This window comes from Haemorhous mexicanus (genome assembly GCF_027477595.1).
Source record: "Haemorhous mexicanus isolate bHaeMex1 chromosome 35 unlocalized genomic scaffold, bHaeMex1.pri SUPER_35_unloc_1, whole genome shotgun sequence".
Lineage (NCBI taxonomy): Eukaryota > Metazoa > Chordata > Aves > Passeriformes > Fringillidae > Haemorhous > Haemorhous mexicanus.
In genome coordinates, this window is record NW_026775987.1 from 206,362 (window position 1) to 223,056 (window position 16,695).

Consider the following 16,695-nt stretch of genomic DNA (forward strand, 5'->3'; position numbering starts at 1 on the left):
GCCCCCCCCCCAAACCCCAGGACCCCCAAAACCCCAGGATCCCCCCAAACCCCAGGACCCCCCAAAACCACGGGGACCCCCCAAAACCCCAGGACCCCCCCAAACCCCAGGACCCCCCCAAAACCCCAGGACCCCCCAAACCCCGGGGACCCCCCAAACCCCAGGACCCCTCAAAACCTCAGGACCCCCCCAAACCCCAGGACCTCCCCAAAACCCCAGGACCCCCCCAAAACCCCAGGACCCCCAAAACCCCAGGACCCCCCAAAGCCCAGGACCCCCCAGTACCTTGAGCAGGATCTCCACGGTGAAGATGGAGGTGAAGGCGTAGTCGAAGTAGCCCAGGATCTGGGGGGGGGGGGTGGGGAGGGGGCGGTGGGGTGACCCCGACCCCCCTCAACCCCCCCCCGACACCCCAGACCCCCCCAAACCCCCCCAGATTCCCCCTCAAGCCCTCCCTCCCCTCCCCCATTTCTGCTCCCCCAGTTCACCCGCGTGGGGTGAACCCCCCCAGTGCCCCCCAGTGCCTCCCAGTTTGCCCAGTCTGCCCAGTTTGCCCACGTGGTTGCGGGGCGAGTGGGCGCGCACGGGGTCCTCTGCGGCCAGGGAGATGCTGCTGAGGATGATGAAGACGAGGATGAGGTTGGTGAAGATGTGGTGGTTGATCAGGGCGTGGCACTTCACCCGCAGCCTGCGCCGGGCACACGTCAGCTCCCAGTGCTCCCAGTACGTCCCAGTGCATCCCAGTACATCCCAGTGCTCCCCGTGTGTCCCAGTCCACATCCCAGTGCCCCCAGTGCGTCCCAGTGCTCCCAGTCCACATCCCAGTGCTCCCAGTACATCCCAGTGCTCCCAGTACATCCCAGTTACCCCAGTCCATCCCAGTGCTCCCAGTACATCCCAGTTACCCCAGTCCATCCCAGTGCTCCTAGTACGTCCCAGTACATCCCAGTGCATCCCAGTTACCCCAGTGTGTCCCAGTGCTCCCAACCCATCCCAGTGTTCCCAGTGCTCCCAGTACATCCCAGTGCTCCCAGTGCTCCCAGTTTCCCCAGTGCGTCCCAGTGCTCCCAGCCCATCCCAGTCCATCCCAGTGCTCCCAGTACATCCCAGTGCGTCCCAGTTACCCCAGTACATCCCAATGCTCCCAGTGCTCCCAGTACATCCCAGTGCACCCCAGTTACCCCAGTGTGTCCCAGTGCTCCCAGCCCATCCCAGTTACCCCAGTGCTCCCAGTACATCCCAGTGCTCTCAGCCCATCCCAGCCCATCCCAGTGCTCCCAGTACATCCCAGTGCGTCCCAGTTACCCCAGTGCGTCCCAGTGTTCCCAGTACGTCCCAGTTATCCCAGTACATCCCAGTGCTCCCAGTGTGTCCCAGTACATCCCAGTGCTCCCAGCCCATCCCAGTACATCCCAGTGCTCCCAGTACATCCCAGTGCTCCCAGTGTGTCCCAGTTCATCCCAGTGCTCTCAGCCCATCCCAGTCCATCCCAGTGCTCCCAGTACATCCCAGTGCGTCCCAGTTACCCCAGTGCATCCCAGTGCTCCCAGTGCTCCCAGTACATCCCAGTGCATCCCAGTTACCCCAGTGCATCCCAGTGCTCCCAGCCCATCCCAGTGTTCCCAGTGCTCCCAGTACATCCCAGTGCTCCCAGTGCCCCCAGTGTGTCCCAGTTACCCCAGTCCATCCCAGTGCTCCCAGTACATCCCAGTGCGTCCCAGTTACCCCAGTACATCCCAGTGCTCCCAGTGCTCCCAGTACATCCCAGTGCGTCCCAGTTACCCCAGTGCATCCCAGTACATCCCAGTGCTCCCAGCCCATCCCAGTACATCCCAGTGCTCCCAGTACATCCCAGTGCATCCCAGTTACCCCAGTGCATCCCAGTACATCCCAGTGCTCCCAGCCCATCCCAGTACATCCCAGTGCTCCCAGTACATCCCAGTGCATCCCAGTTACCCCAGTGCATCCCAGTTACCCCAGTGTGTCCCAGTGCTCCCAGCCCATCCCAGTACATCCCAGTGCTCTCAGCCCATGGCAGTCCATCCCAGTGCTCCCAGTGCTCCCAGTACATCCCAGTACGTCCCAGTTACCCCAGTCCATCCCAGCTACCCCAGTCCCCCAGTGCTCCCAGTCCCCCCAGTCCCCCCAGTTACCCCAGTCCATCCCAGTCCCTCCCAGTCCCTCCCAGTCCCTCCCAGCCCATCCCAGTCCATCCCAGTCCCTCCCAGTCCCCCCCAGTCCATCCCAGTCCCCCCCAGCCCATCCCAGTCCCTCCCAGTTCCCTCCCAATCCCCCCCAGTCCCTCCCAGCCCATCCCAGTCCCCTTCCAGCCCATCCCAGTCCCTCCCAGTCCCTCCCAGTCCCTCCCAGTCCCTCCCAGTGGCACTCACGGGTTGGTGCTGCTCAGCACGAAGAAGGCGCTGCCCTCGGGGATCGGGGTCACCTTGGCCTTGGGGGTCTCCTCCAGGGACTCCAGCCGGGCCCTCCCCAGGCTGTCCCGCTCGCCCCCGGCCTCCTCGTCACCTGCCAGGGTCCCCGTGTCACCTCCCCTCCAGGGACCCCGTGTCACCTCCCCCTCCAGGGACCCCGTGTCCAGCCACTGTCACCTCCCCCTCCAGGGTCCCCGTATCACCTCCCCAGGATTCCCGTGTCACCTCCCCTCCAGGGACCCCGTGTCACCTCCCCCTCCAGGGACCCCGTGTCCAGCCACTGTCACCTCCCCCTCCAGGGTCCCCGTATCACCTCCCCAGGATTCCCGTGTCACCTCCCCCCTCCAGGGACCCCGTGTCCAGCCACTGTCACCTCCCCCTTCAGGGACCTCATGTCACTTCTCCAGGGACCCCGTGTCACCTCCCCCTCCAGGGTCCCCGTGTCACCTCCCCATCCAGGGACCCCGTGTATGGCCACTGTCACACCCCCCCCCTCCAGGGACCCCGTGTCACCTCCCCAAGGACCCCGTGTCACCTCCCCCCTCCAGGGACCCTCTGTCCAGCCACTGTCACCTCCCCAGAGACCCCACCCCAGGCACTGCCACCCCCAAGGGACCCTCTATGTCACCCCCATCTGGGACCCCCACTCCAGGCACTGTCACCCCCCCCCCAAGGACCCCATCTGTCACTGTCACCTCCCCTGGGACCCTGACCACCAAGGACTGTCACACCCCCCTTCAGGGACCCCCACTGCCACCCCCAATGTCCCCAATGCCCGGGCAGGTGACACTCACCTTCCTCCCCCTCTTCCTCCTCCTCCTCCTCCTCCTGCTGATCCCCCTCAACCTGGGGAGGGGGAGGGGGAGGGGGAGGGGTGAGGGCTGTGCACACGGTGGGGGGAGGGAGAGACCCCCCAGGGACCCCCCCAGTCACTGTCACCCCCCGGGACCCCCCAGGACCCCCCAGTCATTGTCACCCCCCCCCCCGGGACTCCCCAGGACCCCCCACCCCCCAGTCACTGTCACCCCTCCCAGGACCCCCCCGTCACTGTCAACCCCCCCCGGGACCCCCCAGTCACTGTCACCCCCCCCCCGGGACCCCCCCAGTCACTGTCACCCCCCCCAGTCACTGTCCCCCCCCAAGGACCCCCCAGTCACTGTCATCCCCCCCCGGGACCCCCCCAGTCACTGTCACCCCCCGGGACCCCCCAGGACCCCCCAGTCACTGTCACCCCCCCCCCCCCCGGGACCCCCCAGGACCCCCCACCCTCCAGTCACTGTCACCCCCCCAGGACCCCCCAGTCACTGTCACCCCCCCAGTCACTGTCCCCCCCCAAGGACCCCCCAGTCACTGTCACCCCCCCCCGGGACCCCCCAGTCACTGTCACCCCACCCGGGACCCCCCCAGTCACTGTCACCTCCCGGGACCCCCCAGTCACTGTCACCCCCCCAGTCACTGTCCCCCCCCAAGGACCCCCCAGTCACTGTCACCCCCCCCAGTCACTGTCCCCCCCCCAGTCACTGTCACCTCCCCCAGTCACTGTCACCTCCCCAGTCACTGTCACCCCCCCATCAGTTACTGTCACCCCCCCAGTCACTGTCACCCCCCTCATCAGTCACTGTCACCCCCCCATCAGTCACTGTCACCCCCCCAATCACTGTCACCCCCCCGGGACCCCCCAGTCACTGTCACCCCCCCCAGTCACTGTCACCCCCCCCATCAGTCACTGTCATTCCCCCAGTCACTGTCACCTTCACAGCCACGTCCTGGCTCTCTGTCCCCGCCTCTGCCTCCCCGGCCTTGTCCCTGGGGGGGGAAGGGGGGCTCAGCCAGGGGGGCTCAGCCAGGGGGGCTCAGCCAGGGGGTCCCGGGGGTCGGGCACCCCCCAGGGGTCCCAGGGGATGGGCGCTGCCCCCTCCCCATCACCCCCAGAAGGGTCCCCAGGTGGTCCCGGGGGTCCCAGGGGCGCTGCCCCCTCCCCATCACCCCCAGAAGGGTCCCCGGGGGGGTCCCGGGGGTCCCAGGGGTGCTGCCCCCCTCCCCATCACCCCCAGGGGGTCCCCAGGGGGTCCCGGGGGTCCCAGGGGTGCTGCCCCCTCCCCATCACCCCCAGAAGGGTCCCCGGGGGGGTCCCGGGGGTCCCAGGGGTGCTGCCCCCTCCCCATCACCCCCAGGGGGTCCCCAGGGGGTCCCGGGGGTCCCAGGGGTGCTGCCCCCTCCCCATCACCCCCAGAAGGGTCCCCAGGGGGTCCCGGGGGTCCCAGGGGTGCTGCCCCCTCCCCATCACCCCCAGAAGGGTCCCCAGGGGGTCCCGGGGGTCCCAGGGGTGCTGCCCCCTCCCCATCACCCCCAGAAGGGTCCCCCGGGGGGGGTCCGGCCTCACTTTTTGTCCCCCCCCGAGTTGATGTTGTCACCGTCCGCCAGGTTGTCCACGGCGATGGCCAAGAAGACGTTGAGGAGGATGTCTGAGGGGACAGGAGGGCTCTCCAGTGCTCCCAGTATCCTCCCAGTGCTCCCAGTATCCTCCCAGTATCCCCCCATTATCCTCCCAGTGCTCCCAGTATCCTCCCAGTGCCCCCCCTCCCCCTTCTCATTCCAAGCCCCACTCTGTCCCACCACAGCTCCCCAGTTACCCCGTGCTCCATTCCCAGTTCCCCAGCTCCCTGCTCCCAGTGTCCCCAATGCCACCAGTGCTCCCAGTCCCTCCCAGTCCCTCCCAGTTCCCCCAGTACCCCAGTGCTCCCAATGCTCTTGATCCCCCCCAGTGCCACCAGTCCCTCCCAGTCCCTCCCAGTGCCCCCAGTCCCTCCCAGTCTCTCCCAGTATCCCCAGTGCCCCAAGTGACCTCAGTCTCTCCCAGTCCCTCCCAGTGCCCCCAGTCCCTCCCAGTTCACCCCAGTTCACCCCAGTCTCTCCCAGTCCCTCCAGTGCCCCCAGTGCCACCAGTCCCTCCCAGTCCCTCCCAGTGCCCCCCAGTCCCCTCCCAGTCCCTCCCAGTCCCCTCCCTGTCCCTCCCAGTGTCCCCCAGTCCCTCCCAATCCCCTCCCAGTCCCCTCCCAGTGCCCCCAGTCCCCTCCCAGTCTCTCCCAGTCCCCCCCAGTCCCTCCCAGTGCCCCCAGTCCCCTCCCAGTCCCTCCCAGTCCCTCCCAATCCCCTCCCAGCCCCACCCAATCCCCTCCCAGTCCCTCCCAATCCCCTCCCAGTCCCCCCCCAGTCCCTCCCAGTCCCCCCCTAGTCCCTCCCAGTCCCACCCAATCCCCCCCCAGTCCCTCCCAATCCCCTCCAGTCCCTCCCAGTCCCCCCAAGTCCCCCCCAATCCCCCCCCAGTCCCCTCCCAGTCCCTCCCAGTTCCTCCCAGTCCCTTCCCAGTGCCCCCCAGTCCCTCCCAATCCCTTCCCAGTCCCTCCCAGTCCCCCCCAGTCCCCCCCAGTCCCCCCCAGTGCCCGCACAGTTGCCGCAGATGAAGAGGATGACGAAGTAGACGCAGACGAGCATCCCCGGGAACACGGGCCCACCGTAGGCCATGATGCCATCGTACATCACCGCGTTCCAGTCCTCCCCCGTCAGGATCTGCCCCAGCCGGGGGTCCCCCACACCAGGGGCACCCCAAAACCTCAGTGCCGCCCCCCACCAGTGCTCCCAGTACACCCCAGTTCTGCTGGGCACCGTCACCCCGCAGCGGCCGCAGGGTGGGGATGGGATGGTTTGGGGGTTTTGGGGTCTCCCCACAGGTTTTGGGGACCCACCAGATTCCTCACAGGTGTTTGGATCTGTCACAGCTTTTAGGGTCTCCCATGGGTTTGGAGGTCACCCACAAATTCTGGGGTTCTCCATATTTTGGGGTCTCCTCGTGGGTTTAGGGTCCCCCCTGCATGTTGGGGTCTCCCTGAGGGATTGCACCTTCCCCATCCCCATAGTTTTGGGGTCTCCTCATGGCTTTAGGGTCCCCCCTGCATTTTGGGGTCTCCCTGAGGGATTGCACCTTCCCCATCCCCATAGTTTTGGGGTCTCCTCATGGCTTTAGGGTCCCCCATCCATTTTGGGGTCTCCCCACAACTTTCAGAGCCTCCTTTGGGGTTTCAGGGATGCCCTGCAAGCTTTGGGGTCTCCCTGAGGGATTTCAGCATCCCCCCAGGTTTTGGGGTCTCCTCATGGCTTTAGGGTCCCTCCTGCATGTTGGGGTCTCCCTGAGGGATTGCAGCTTCCCTCCAGGTTTTGGGGTCTCATGGCTTTAGGGTCCCCCGTCCATTTTGGGGTCTCCCCACAACTTTCAGAGCCTCCTTTGGGGTTTCAGGGACGCCCTGCAGGCTTTGGGGTCTCCCTGAGGTTTCGGGTACCCCAAAAGGTTCCCCAGAGGTCTGGGGTACCCCAAAAGGTTCCCCAGAGGTTTGGGGGCACCCCAAAAGGTTCCCCAGAGGTTTTGGGCACCCCAAAAGGTTCCCCAGAGGTTTGGGGGCACCCCAAAAGGTTCCCCAGAGGTTTGGGGGCACCCCAAAAGGTTCCCCAGAGGTCTGGGGTACCTGGAACACGGTGAGCAGGGCCTGGGGGAAGGTGTCGAAGGTGCTGCGCTTGGTCTGGGTCTCGTCGAAGCTGAAGCGGCCCCCGAAGAGCTGCATGCCCAGGAGGGCGAAGATGATGATGAAGAGGAAGAGCAGCAGCAGCAGGGAGGCGATGGATTTCATGGAGTTCAGCAGGGACCCCACCAGGTTGCTCAGGGATGCCCAGTGCCTGCAGGACACGGGGGTTACTGGGAGCACTGGGAGCACTGGTAAGGGCTGGATGGACAGTGCAGAGCCAGCTGAGCCAGGGACTGGGGTTACTGGGAGCACTGGGAGCACTGGGAAGGGCTGGATGGACAGGGCAGAGCCAGCTGAGCCAGGGACTGGGGTTACTGGGAGCACTGGGAGCACTGGGAAGGGCTGGATGGACAGGGCAGAGCCAGCTGAGCCAGGGACTGGGGTTACTGGGAGCACTGGGGTTACTGGGAAGGGCTGGATGGACAGTGCAGAGCCAGCTGAGCCAGGGACTGGGGTTACTGGGAGCACTGGGAGCACTGGGAAGGGCTGGATGGACGGTGCAGAGCCAGCTGAGCCAGGGACTGGGGTTACCGGGAGCACTGGGAGCACTGGGAGCACTGGGAAGGGCTGGATGGACGGTGCAGAGCCAGCTGAGCCAGGGACTGGGGTTACTGGGAGCACTGGGAGCACTGGGAAGGGCTGGATGGACGGTGCAGAGCCAGCTGAGCCAGGGACTGGGGTTACTGGGAGCACTGGGAGCACTGGGAGCACTGGGAAGGGCTGGATGGACAGTGCAGAACCAACACCTGGAGGAGCTGGCCCAGGGACTGGGGTTACTGGGAGCACTGGGAGCACCGGGAAGGGCTGGTTGGAAGGGCTGGTTGGAAGGGCTGGTTGGATGGATGGATGGATGGATGGATGGATGGATGGATGGATGGATGGATGGATGGATGGATGGATGGATGGATGGACAGTGCAGAGCGAAAACCTGGTGGAGCTGGCCCAGGGACTGGGGTTACTGGGAGCACTGGGAGCACTGGGAAGGGGCCAGTGCAGAGCCAGCACCCAGTGGTGGGGGGTGTGGCAGCATTGGGGCGTCACCAGTTTGGGACATGGTGGCATTAGGACATCGCTGCCTTGGGACATTGCAGGGCTGGGACATTGGGGTGTTGGGGTGTCGGGACATTGGGGCATTGGGGTATCAGGGCATTGAGATGTTGGGGTGTTGGGGCATTAGGGTGTTGGGGTATTGGGGTGTTGGGATATTGGGGTGTCAGGACATTGAGGCACTGGGATATTGGGGTGTTGGGGCACTGGAGAGCCACAGTGTTTGGGTGTCCTGGTGTTGTGGCAGCACTGGGGTGTCAGGACGTGGCAGTTTCCCCATGTTGGGGTGTTGTGGTGTTGGTGTGTCCCAGCTTTGGGGCATTGGGGTGTCAGGACATTGTGGTGTTGGGGTGTCCTGGTGTTGGGGTGTCCCAGTGTCGGGGCACTGGGCTATCCCAGTGTTGGGGTGTCCCAGTGTCGTTGTGTCCCACTGTCAGTGTGTCCCACTGTCAGTGTGTCCCAGTGTCGGTGTGTCCCAGTGTCGGTGTGTCCCAGTGTCAGTATGTCCCAGTGTCAGTGTGTCCCACTGTCAGTATGTCCCACTGTCAGTGTGTCCCACTGTCAGTGTGTCCCACAGTCAGTGTGTCCCACTGTCAGTGTGTCCCAGTGTCAGTGTGTCCCGCTGTCGGTGTGTCCCAGTGTCAGTGTGTCCCAGTGTCAGTGTGTCCCACTGTCAGTATGTCCCACTGTCAGTGTGTCCCACTGTCAGTGTGTCCCACTGTCAGTGTGTCCCAGTGTCAGTGTGTCCCACTGTCGGTGTGTCCCACTGTCAGTGTGTCCCAGTGTCAGTGTGTCCCACAGTCAGTGTGTCCCGCTGTCAGTGTGTCCCACTGTCAGTGTGTCCCGGTGTCAGTGTGTCCCAGTGTCGGTGTGCCCCAGTGTCAGTGTGTCCCGCTGTCAGTGTGTCCCGCTGTCAGTGTGTCCCGCTGTCGGTGTGTCCCACTGTCAGTATGTCCCAGTGTCAGTGTGTCCCGGTGTCAGTGTGTCCCACTGTCAGTGTGTCCCACAGTCAGTGTGTCCCACAGTCAGTGTGTCCCAGTGTCAGTGTGTCCCGCTGTCAGTGTGTCCCACTGTCGGTGTGTCCCACTGTCAGTGTGTCCCGCTGTCAGTGTGTCCCACTGTCGGTGGGTCCCAGTGTCAGTGTGTCCCGCTGTCAGTGTGTCCCGCTGTCAGTGTGTCCCAGTGTCAGTGTGTCCCGCTGTCGGTGTGTCCCGCTGTCGGTGTGTCCCGCTGTCAGTGTGTCCCGCTGTCGGTGTGTCCCGCTGTCTGTGTGTCCCGCTGTCAGTGTGTCCCAGTGTCAGTGTGTCCCAGTGTCAGTGTGTCCCGCTGTCGGTGTCCCGCTGTCGGTGTGCCCCCACGCTGTCCCCACGCTGTCCCCACGCTGTCCCCACGCTGTCTCCGCGCTGTCCCCGCGCTGTCCCTCACCGGGTGACCTTGAAGACGCGCAGCAGGCGCACGCAGCGCAGCACGGAGATGCCGAGCGGCTCCATGGCGCCGCGCTCCACCAGCGCGGTCTCCAGCACGCCGCCGCACACCACGAAGCAGTCGAAGCGGTTGAAGAAGCTCGCGAAGTAGCACGAGGGCCCCAGCGCGTAGAGCTTCAGCACCATCTCGGCGGCGAACAGCGACAGCAGCGCCTTGTTCGCGTACGCTGGGGGGGGGACACCGGGGGACACACCCGAGTCACCCCCGGGAGTGGGATGGGACCCCCGAGCTCTGGGGAACAGCGACAGCAGCGCCTTGTTCAGGTACGCTGGGGGGGGACACCGAGGGACACACCCGAGTCACCCCCGGGAGTGGGATGGGACCCCCGAACTCTGGGAAGCAGCCACAGCAGCGCCTTGTTCGCGTACGCTGGGGGGACACCGGGGGACACACCCGAGTCACCCCCGGGAGTGGGATGGGACCCCCGAGCTCTGGGGAGCAGCGACAGCAGCGCCTTGTTCGCGTACGCTGGGGGAGGACACCGGGGGACACACCCGAGTCACCCCCGGGAGTGGGATGGGACCCCCGAGCTCTGGGGAACAGCGACAGCAGCGCCTTGTTCGCGTACGCTGGGGGGGGACACCGGGGGACACACCCGAGTCACCCCCGGGAGTGGGATGGGACCCCCGAGCTCTGGGGAGCAGCGACAGCAGCGCCTTGTTCAGGTACGCTGGGGGGGGACACCGGGGGACACACCCGAGTCACCCCCGGGAGTGGGATGGGACCCCCGAGCTCTGGGGAGCAGCGACAGCAGCGCCTTGTTCAGGTACGCTGGGGGGGGACACCGGGGGACACACCCGAGTCACCCCCGGGAGTGGGATGGGACCCCCGAGCTCTGGGGGTGACGGGGAGCAGCGGGGGGTGTCAGTGGGTGTTGTTTGGGGGGCACTGGGGGGTCTTGGGGGTTTGGGGGGCACTGGGGGGTGTTGGGGGGCACCGAGGGGTTTGAGAGGCACTGGGGGGTGATAGAAAGCGCCGGGGGATGTCAGGGGGTTGTTGTTTGGGGGGTACTGGGGGTCTTGGGGGACACTGAGGGGTTTGGGGGGCACTGGGAGGTGTCGGGGGGTGTTGGGGGGTACTGAGGGGTTTGGGGGGCACTGGGAGGTGTCGGGGGGTGTTGGGGGGTACTGAGGGATTTGGGGGGCACTGGGGGGTGTCGGGGGGTGTTGTTTGTTGGGCACTGGGGGGTGTTGGGGGGTACTGAGGGGTTTGGGGGGCACGGCGGGGTTTGAGAGGCACTGGGAGGTGTCGAGGGGTACTGGCTCCCCCCAGGTTTTGGGGTCTCCTCATGGCTTTAGGGTGCCCCGTGCATTTTGGGGGTCTCTTCTCCATGGGGGGGGGGGGTCTTGGGGGGCACTGCAGGATGTCAGGGGGCACCGGGGGATGACAGGGGGGTGTTATTTGGGGGGTCTTGGGGGGCACTGGGGGGTTTAGGAGGCACTGGGGGGTGTCGGGGGGCACCGGGGGGTGTCGGGGGGTGTTATTTGGGGGGCACTGGGGAGTCTTGGGGGGTACTGAGGGGTTAGAGAGGCACTGGGGGGTGACGGAGCTCACTGGAGGAGGTCGGGGCTCACTGGGGGATGTCGGGGGGCACCGGGGGATGTCGGGGGCCACCGGGGGATGACAGGGGGCACCGGGGGATGTCGGGGGATGTTATTTAGGGGGCACTGGGAGTCTTGGGGGGTACTGAGGGGTTAGAGAGGCACTGGGGGGTGTCGGGAGGCACCGGGGGGTGTCGGGGGTCACTGGGGGGTGTCGGGGGGCACCGGGGGGTGTCGGGGGGCACTGGGGGATGTCGGGGGGCACTGGGGGGTGTCGGGGGACACCGGGGGATGACAGAGGGGTGTTATTTGGGGGGCACTGGGGGGTCTTGGGGCGTACTGAGGGGTTAGAGAGGCACTGGGGGGTGTCGGGGGGCACTGGAGGGTGTCGGGGGTCACTGGGGGGTGTCGGGGGGCACTGGGGGATGTCGGGGGGCACTGGAGGAGGTCGAGGGGCACCGGGAGATGTCGGGGGGCACTGGAGGAGGTCGGGAGGCACTGGGGGGTGTCGGGGCTCACTGGAGGAGGTCGGGAGGCACTGGAGGAGGTCGGGAGGCACCGGGGGATGTCGGGAGGCACCGGGGGATGTCGGGGCTCACTGGAGAATGTCGGGGGGCACTGACGGAGGTCGGGGGGCACCGGGAGATGCCGGGGCTCACTGGAGGGTCCCGGGGGGCACCGGGGGGTCCCGGGGGCCGTACCCTGTGTCTCGGTGAGCCAGGGCGGCTGCCCGTGGTGCTCGGAGGCGATGGTCAGCGTGTTGAGGAACACGAGCAGCAGCACGGTCCAGTAGAAGGACACGGATTTCACGGCCGCGCGGCAGCGCCGCCGCCACAGGCGGTTCAGGCGGCGCAGGCGGCGGCTGCGGGGCGGGGACGGGGTTGGGGACACAGGGGACACGGGGGGGGACAAAGAATCCCCCCCCAGTCCCGCGGGAGGAGGGGAGGGTGGCTGGGTTAGGGGGGGGTCACACAGAATCGGATTTCCGAGATTGCGACTCCGAGCCGGCGCTGAAACCTCACCCAAAGCAGCCACGGCCAGGCTCTTAAAACCCCATTTTCGGTCAAAACCTCTCCCTTAAACCCAATTTCCAATTAAAACCTCTCCCTTAAACCCAATTTCCAATAAAAACCTCTCCCTTAAACCCAATTTCCAATAAAAATCTTTCCCTTAAACCAAATTTTTCAATCCTTAAACCAAATTTTTCAATAAAAACCTTTCCCTTAAACCCAATTTTTCAGTCCTTAAACCAAACTTTGGTCAAAACCTTTCCCTTAAACCCAATTTCCAATAAAAACCTTTCCCTTAAACCCAATTTTTCAATAAAAACCTTTCCCTTAAACCCAATTTTTGTTAAAAACCTTTCCCTTAAACCCAATTTTTCAATAAAAACCTTTCCCTTAAACCAAATTTCCAATAAAAACCTTTCCCTTAAACCAAATTTCCAATAAAAACCTCTCCCTTAAACCCAATTTTCAATAAAAACCTCTCCCTTAAACCCAATTTTTGTTAAAAACCTTTCCCTTAAACCCAATTTTTCAGTCCTTAAACCAAACTTTGGTCAAAACCTTTCCCTTAAACCCAATTTCCAATAAAAACCTTTCCCTTAAACCCAATTTCCAATAAAAACCTCTCCCTTAAACCCAATTTTTGATAAAACCTTTCCCTTAAACAAAATTTTCAATAAAAACCTTTCCCTTAAATCAAATTTTCAGTAAAAACCTCTCCCTTAAACCCAATTTCCAATAAAAACCTCTCCCTTAAACCCAATTTTCAATAAAAACCTTTCCCTTAAACCAAATTTCCAATAAAAACCTCTCCCTTAAACCCAATTTCCAATAAAAACCTCTCCCTTAAACCAAATTTCCAATAAAAACCTTCCCTTAAACCCAATTTCCAATAAAAACCTTTCCCTTAAACCCAATTTTTGTTAAAAACCTTTCTCTTAAACCCATTTCTTGGTAAAAACCTTTCCCTTAAACCCAATTTTCAATAAAAATCTTTCCCTTAAACCAAATTTGTGGGTAAAAACCTCTCCCTTAAACCCAATTTCCAATAAAAACCTCTCCCTTAAACCCAATTTTCAATAAAAACCTTTCCCTTAAACCCAATTTTTGTTAAAAACCTTTCCCTTAAACCCAATTTTTCAATCCTTAAACCAAATTTTTCAATCCTTAAACCAAATTTTTCAATATAAACCTTTCCCTTAAACCCAATTTTTCAGTCCTTAAACCAAATTTTTCGGTAAAAACCTTTCCCTTAAACCCAATTTCCAATAAAAACCTTTCCCTTAAACCAAATTTTTCAATAAAAACCTTTCCCTTAAACCCAATTTTTGTTAAAAACCTTTCTCTTAAACCCATTTCTTGGTAAAAACCTTTCCCTTAAACCAAATTTTCAATAAAAATCTTTCCCTTAAACCAAATTTTTGGGTAAAAACCTCTCCCTTAAACCAAATTTCCAATAAAAACCTCTCCCTTAAACCAAATTTCCAATAAAAACCTCTCCCTTAAACCCAATTTTTGTTAAAAACCTTTCCCTTAAACCAAAGTTTTGGTAAAAACCCTTCTTTTAAACCCAATTTCCAATAAAAACCTTTCCCTTAAACCAAATTTTTCAGTCCTTAAACCAAACTTTGGTCAAAACCTTTCCCTTAAACCCAATTTTCAATAAAAACCTTTCCCTTAAACCCAATTTTCAGAAAAAGCCTTTCTTTTAAACCCAATTTTTGGTAAAGACCTTTCCCTTAAACCAAATTTTCAGTAAAAACCTTTCCCTTAAACCCAATTTTTCAGTCCTTAAACCAAATTTTTCAATAAAAACCTTTCCCTTAAACCCAATTTTTGATAAAAACCTTTCCCTTAAACCCAATTTTCAATAAAAACCTTTCCCTTAAACCAAATTTTCAATAAAATCCTTTCCCTTAAACCCAATTTTTCAGTCCTTAAACCAAATTTTTCAATAAAAACCTTTCCCTTAAACACAATTTTTTGGTAAAATTTTTCCCTTAAACCCAATTTTTGGTAAAAACCTTTCTCTTAAACCCAATTTTTTGGTCAAAACCGTTCCCTTAAACCCATTGAAGGTGGGATGGGAGGTTTTAGGGGGTCCTCCCCCCATTTTTCCACACCCCCCCCCATTTTTCTCCCCACTCACCAGAATTTTGTCTTTGTAATTTTACCCCTGGGGGAGAGAAAAGCAGAAATTACCCCAAAATTTGGGGATTTTGGGGTGTCCCAAAATGGGGGGATATCTGGGGGGGCTTTATTGGGGTGCTGGGGTCAATTTTGGGGTCCTGGAGGGAATATGGGGGGTCCTTGGGGTATGGAGGGGTCTCAGGGGGCTTTGAGGAGCTCGGGGAGTCAATTTTGGGGTCTCAGGGGGCTTCGAGGTGCTCTGGGGGTCAGTTTTGGGGTCCTGGAAGGAATATGGGGGGTCCTTGGGGTATGGAGGGGTCTCAGGGGGCTTTGAGGAGCTCTGGGGGTCAGTTTTGGGGTCTCAGGGGGCTTTGGAGAGCCCTGGGGGTCAGTTTTGGGGTCTCAGGGGGCTTTGAGGAGCTCTGGGGGTCAATTTGGGGGTCCTGGAGGCAATATGGGGGATCCTTGGGGTATGGAGGGGTCTCAGGGGGCTTTGAGGAGCTCTGGGGGTCAGTTTTGGGGTCTCAGGGGGTTTTGAGGTGCTCTGAGTGTCAGTTTTGGGGTCTCAGGGGGATTTGAGGAGCTCTGGGGGTCAGTTTTGGGGTCTCAGGGGGCTTTGAGGAGCCCTGGGGGTCAATTTGGGGTCTCAGGGGGCTTTGAGGAGCTCTGGGGGTCAGTTTTGGAGTCCCAGGGGGCTTCGAGGTGCTCTGGGGGTCAATTTTGGGGTCCTGGAAGGAATATGGTGGGTCCTTGGGGTATGGAGGGGTCCCAGGGGGCTTTGAGGAGCTCTGGGGGTCAGTTTTGGGGTCTCAGGGGGCTTTGAGGAGCTCTGGGGGTCAGTCCTGGGGTCTCAGTTCTGGGGGTGGGGTCTCTCAGGCCATGGGGGGGTTTGGGGAGGATCCCAAAATGTCCTGAGGCGCTGTAGGTGCCGGGTTTGGGGTCCCGGGGGTCTGGGGGGGGGGTCCCAGGGATCGGGGGCGTGTCCCGGGGGCGGGGGTCCCACCGGGCGGGCTCACAGGCAGCGGTCGCAGGCGGTGGGCGGCGCCTCCTCCTCCCCCACGGTCTCGGTGTTGACCGAGGTGGTCTCGCTGCCCGGGAGGCTGGCTGGGGAGGGGGCGCCGGTCAGACCGGGGGGGGGGGTGGGGGGCACCGGTCAGACCGGGGGGCTGGGGTGGGGGGCTGGGGGGCACCGGTCAGACCGGGGGGGCTGGGCTGGGGAGGGGGCACCGGTCAGACCGGGGGGCTGGGGGGGGGGGGGGGCACGGCTCAGACCGGGGGGGGCTTGGGGTGCCCACCATGGGGGCATCTGGGGGGCCCAGTCCAGGGAATTGGGGTGTCCAGGTCTGGGTGCAGGGAATTTGGGGTGCCCAGTCCAGGGAATTTGGGGTGTCCAGGTCTGGGTTCAGAGAATTTGGGGTGCCCAGATCTGGGGCATTTAAGGGTGCCCAGTCCAGGGAATTCGGGGTGCCCAGGTCTGGGTTCAGGGAATTTGGGGTGTCTGGGTTCAGGGAATTTGGGGTGCCCAGGTCTGGGTTCAAAGAATCTGGGTGTGCCCAGGTTCAGGGAATTTGGGGTGCCCAGGTCTGGGTTCAGGGAATTTGGGGTGTCTGGGGTCAGGAGATCTAGGTGTGCCTAGGTCTGAAGAATTTGGGGTGTCTGGGGTCAGGGAATTTGGGGTGCCCAGTCCAGGGAATTTTTGGGGTGCCCAGGTCTGGGTTCAAAGAATCTGGGTGTGCCCAGGTTCAGAGAATTTGGGGTGTCAGAGTTCAGGGAATCTGGGGGTGCCCGGGTCTGGGTTCAGGGAATTTGGGGTGCCCAGGTCTGGGTTCAGGGAATTTGGGGTGTCTGGGTTCAGGGAATTCAGGGTGCCCAGGTGTGGGTGCAGGGAATTTGGGGTGCCCAGTCCAGGGAATTTGGGGTGTCCAGGTCTGGTTCAGGGAATTCGGGGTGCCCAGGTCTGGGTTCAGGGAATTTGGGGTGCCCAGTCCAGGGAATTTGGGGTGTCCAGGTCTGGGTTCAGGGAATTTGGGGTGCCCAGATCTGGGGCATTTAAGGGTGCCTAGTCCAGGGAATTCGGGGTGCCCAGGTCTGGGTTCAGGGAATTTGGGGTGTCTGGGTTCAGGGAATTTGGGGTGTCCAGGTCTGGGTTCAGGGAATTGGGGTGTCTGGGTGCAGGGAATTTGGGGTGTCCAGGTCTGGGTTCAGGGAATTGGGGTGTCTGGGTGCAGGGAATTTGGGGTGTCTGGGTTCAGGGAATTGGGGGTGTCTGGGTGCAGGGAATTGGGGTGCCCAGCTCTGGGGGATCTGGGGTGCCCCGGGGGTACCGTGGGTGTCAGTGGAGTGGCTCTGGTGGCGCAGCCACTTCAGCCGCGGCTTCCTCTTCCCCATCAGGTCCTCGGCAGTCAGACCTGTGGGACAAAAGGGTCTCAGAGGTCTGGGGGGGCTCAAAACTTTGGGGTTCCCCCCATAACTGCCCCCC

The 16,695-nt window shown here is 61.3% G+C and overlaps 1 protein-coding gene across 1 annotated transcript in view; it reads right to left on the minus strand.

The window, feature by feature from the left end:
* LOC132322702 (voltage-dependent L-type calcium channel subunit alpha-1F-like) overlaps positions 1-16,695 on the minus strand; it is a 45,003-nt gene that overhangs the window by 15,260 nt on the left and 13,048 nt on the right. The window contains 13 exon segments of the mRNA XM_059837403.1: positions 286-345; positions 559-688; positions 2,391-2,523; positions 3,224-3,275; positions 4,181-4,235; positions 4,813-4,894; positions 5,879-5,999; positions 6,950-7,157; positions 9,479-9,704; positions 11,781-11,941; positions 14,236-14,262; positions 15,233-15,320; positions 16,541-16,624. Coding sequence (XP_059693386.1) covers positions 286-345; positions 559-688; positions 2,391-2,523; positions 3,224-3,275; positions 4,181-4,235; positions 4,813-4,894; positions 5,879-5,999; positions 6,950-7,157; positions 9,479-9,704; positions 11,781-11,941; positions 14,236-14,262; positions 15,233-15,320; positions 16,541-16,624 — 1,427 coding nt within the window.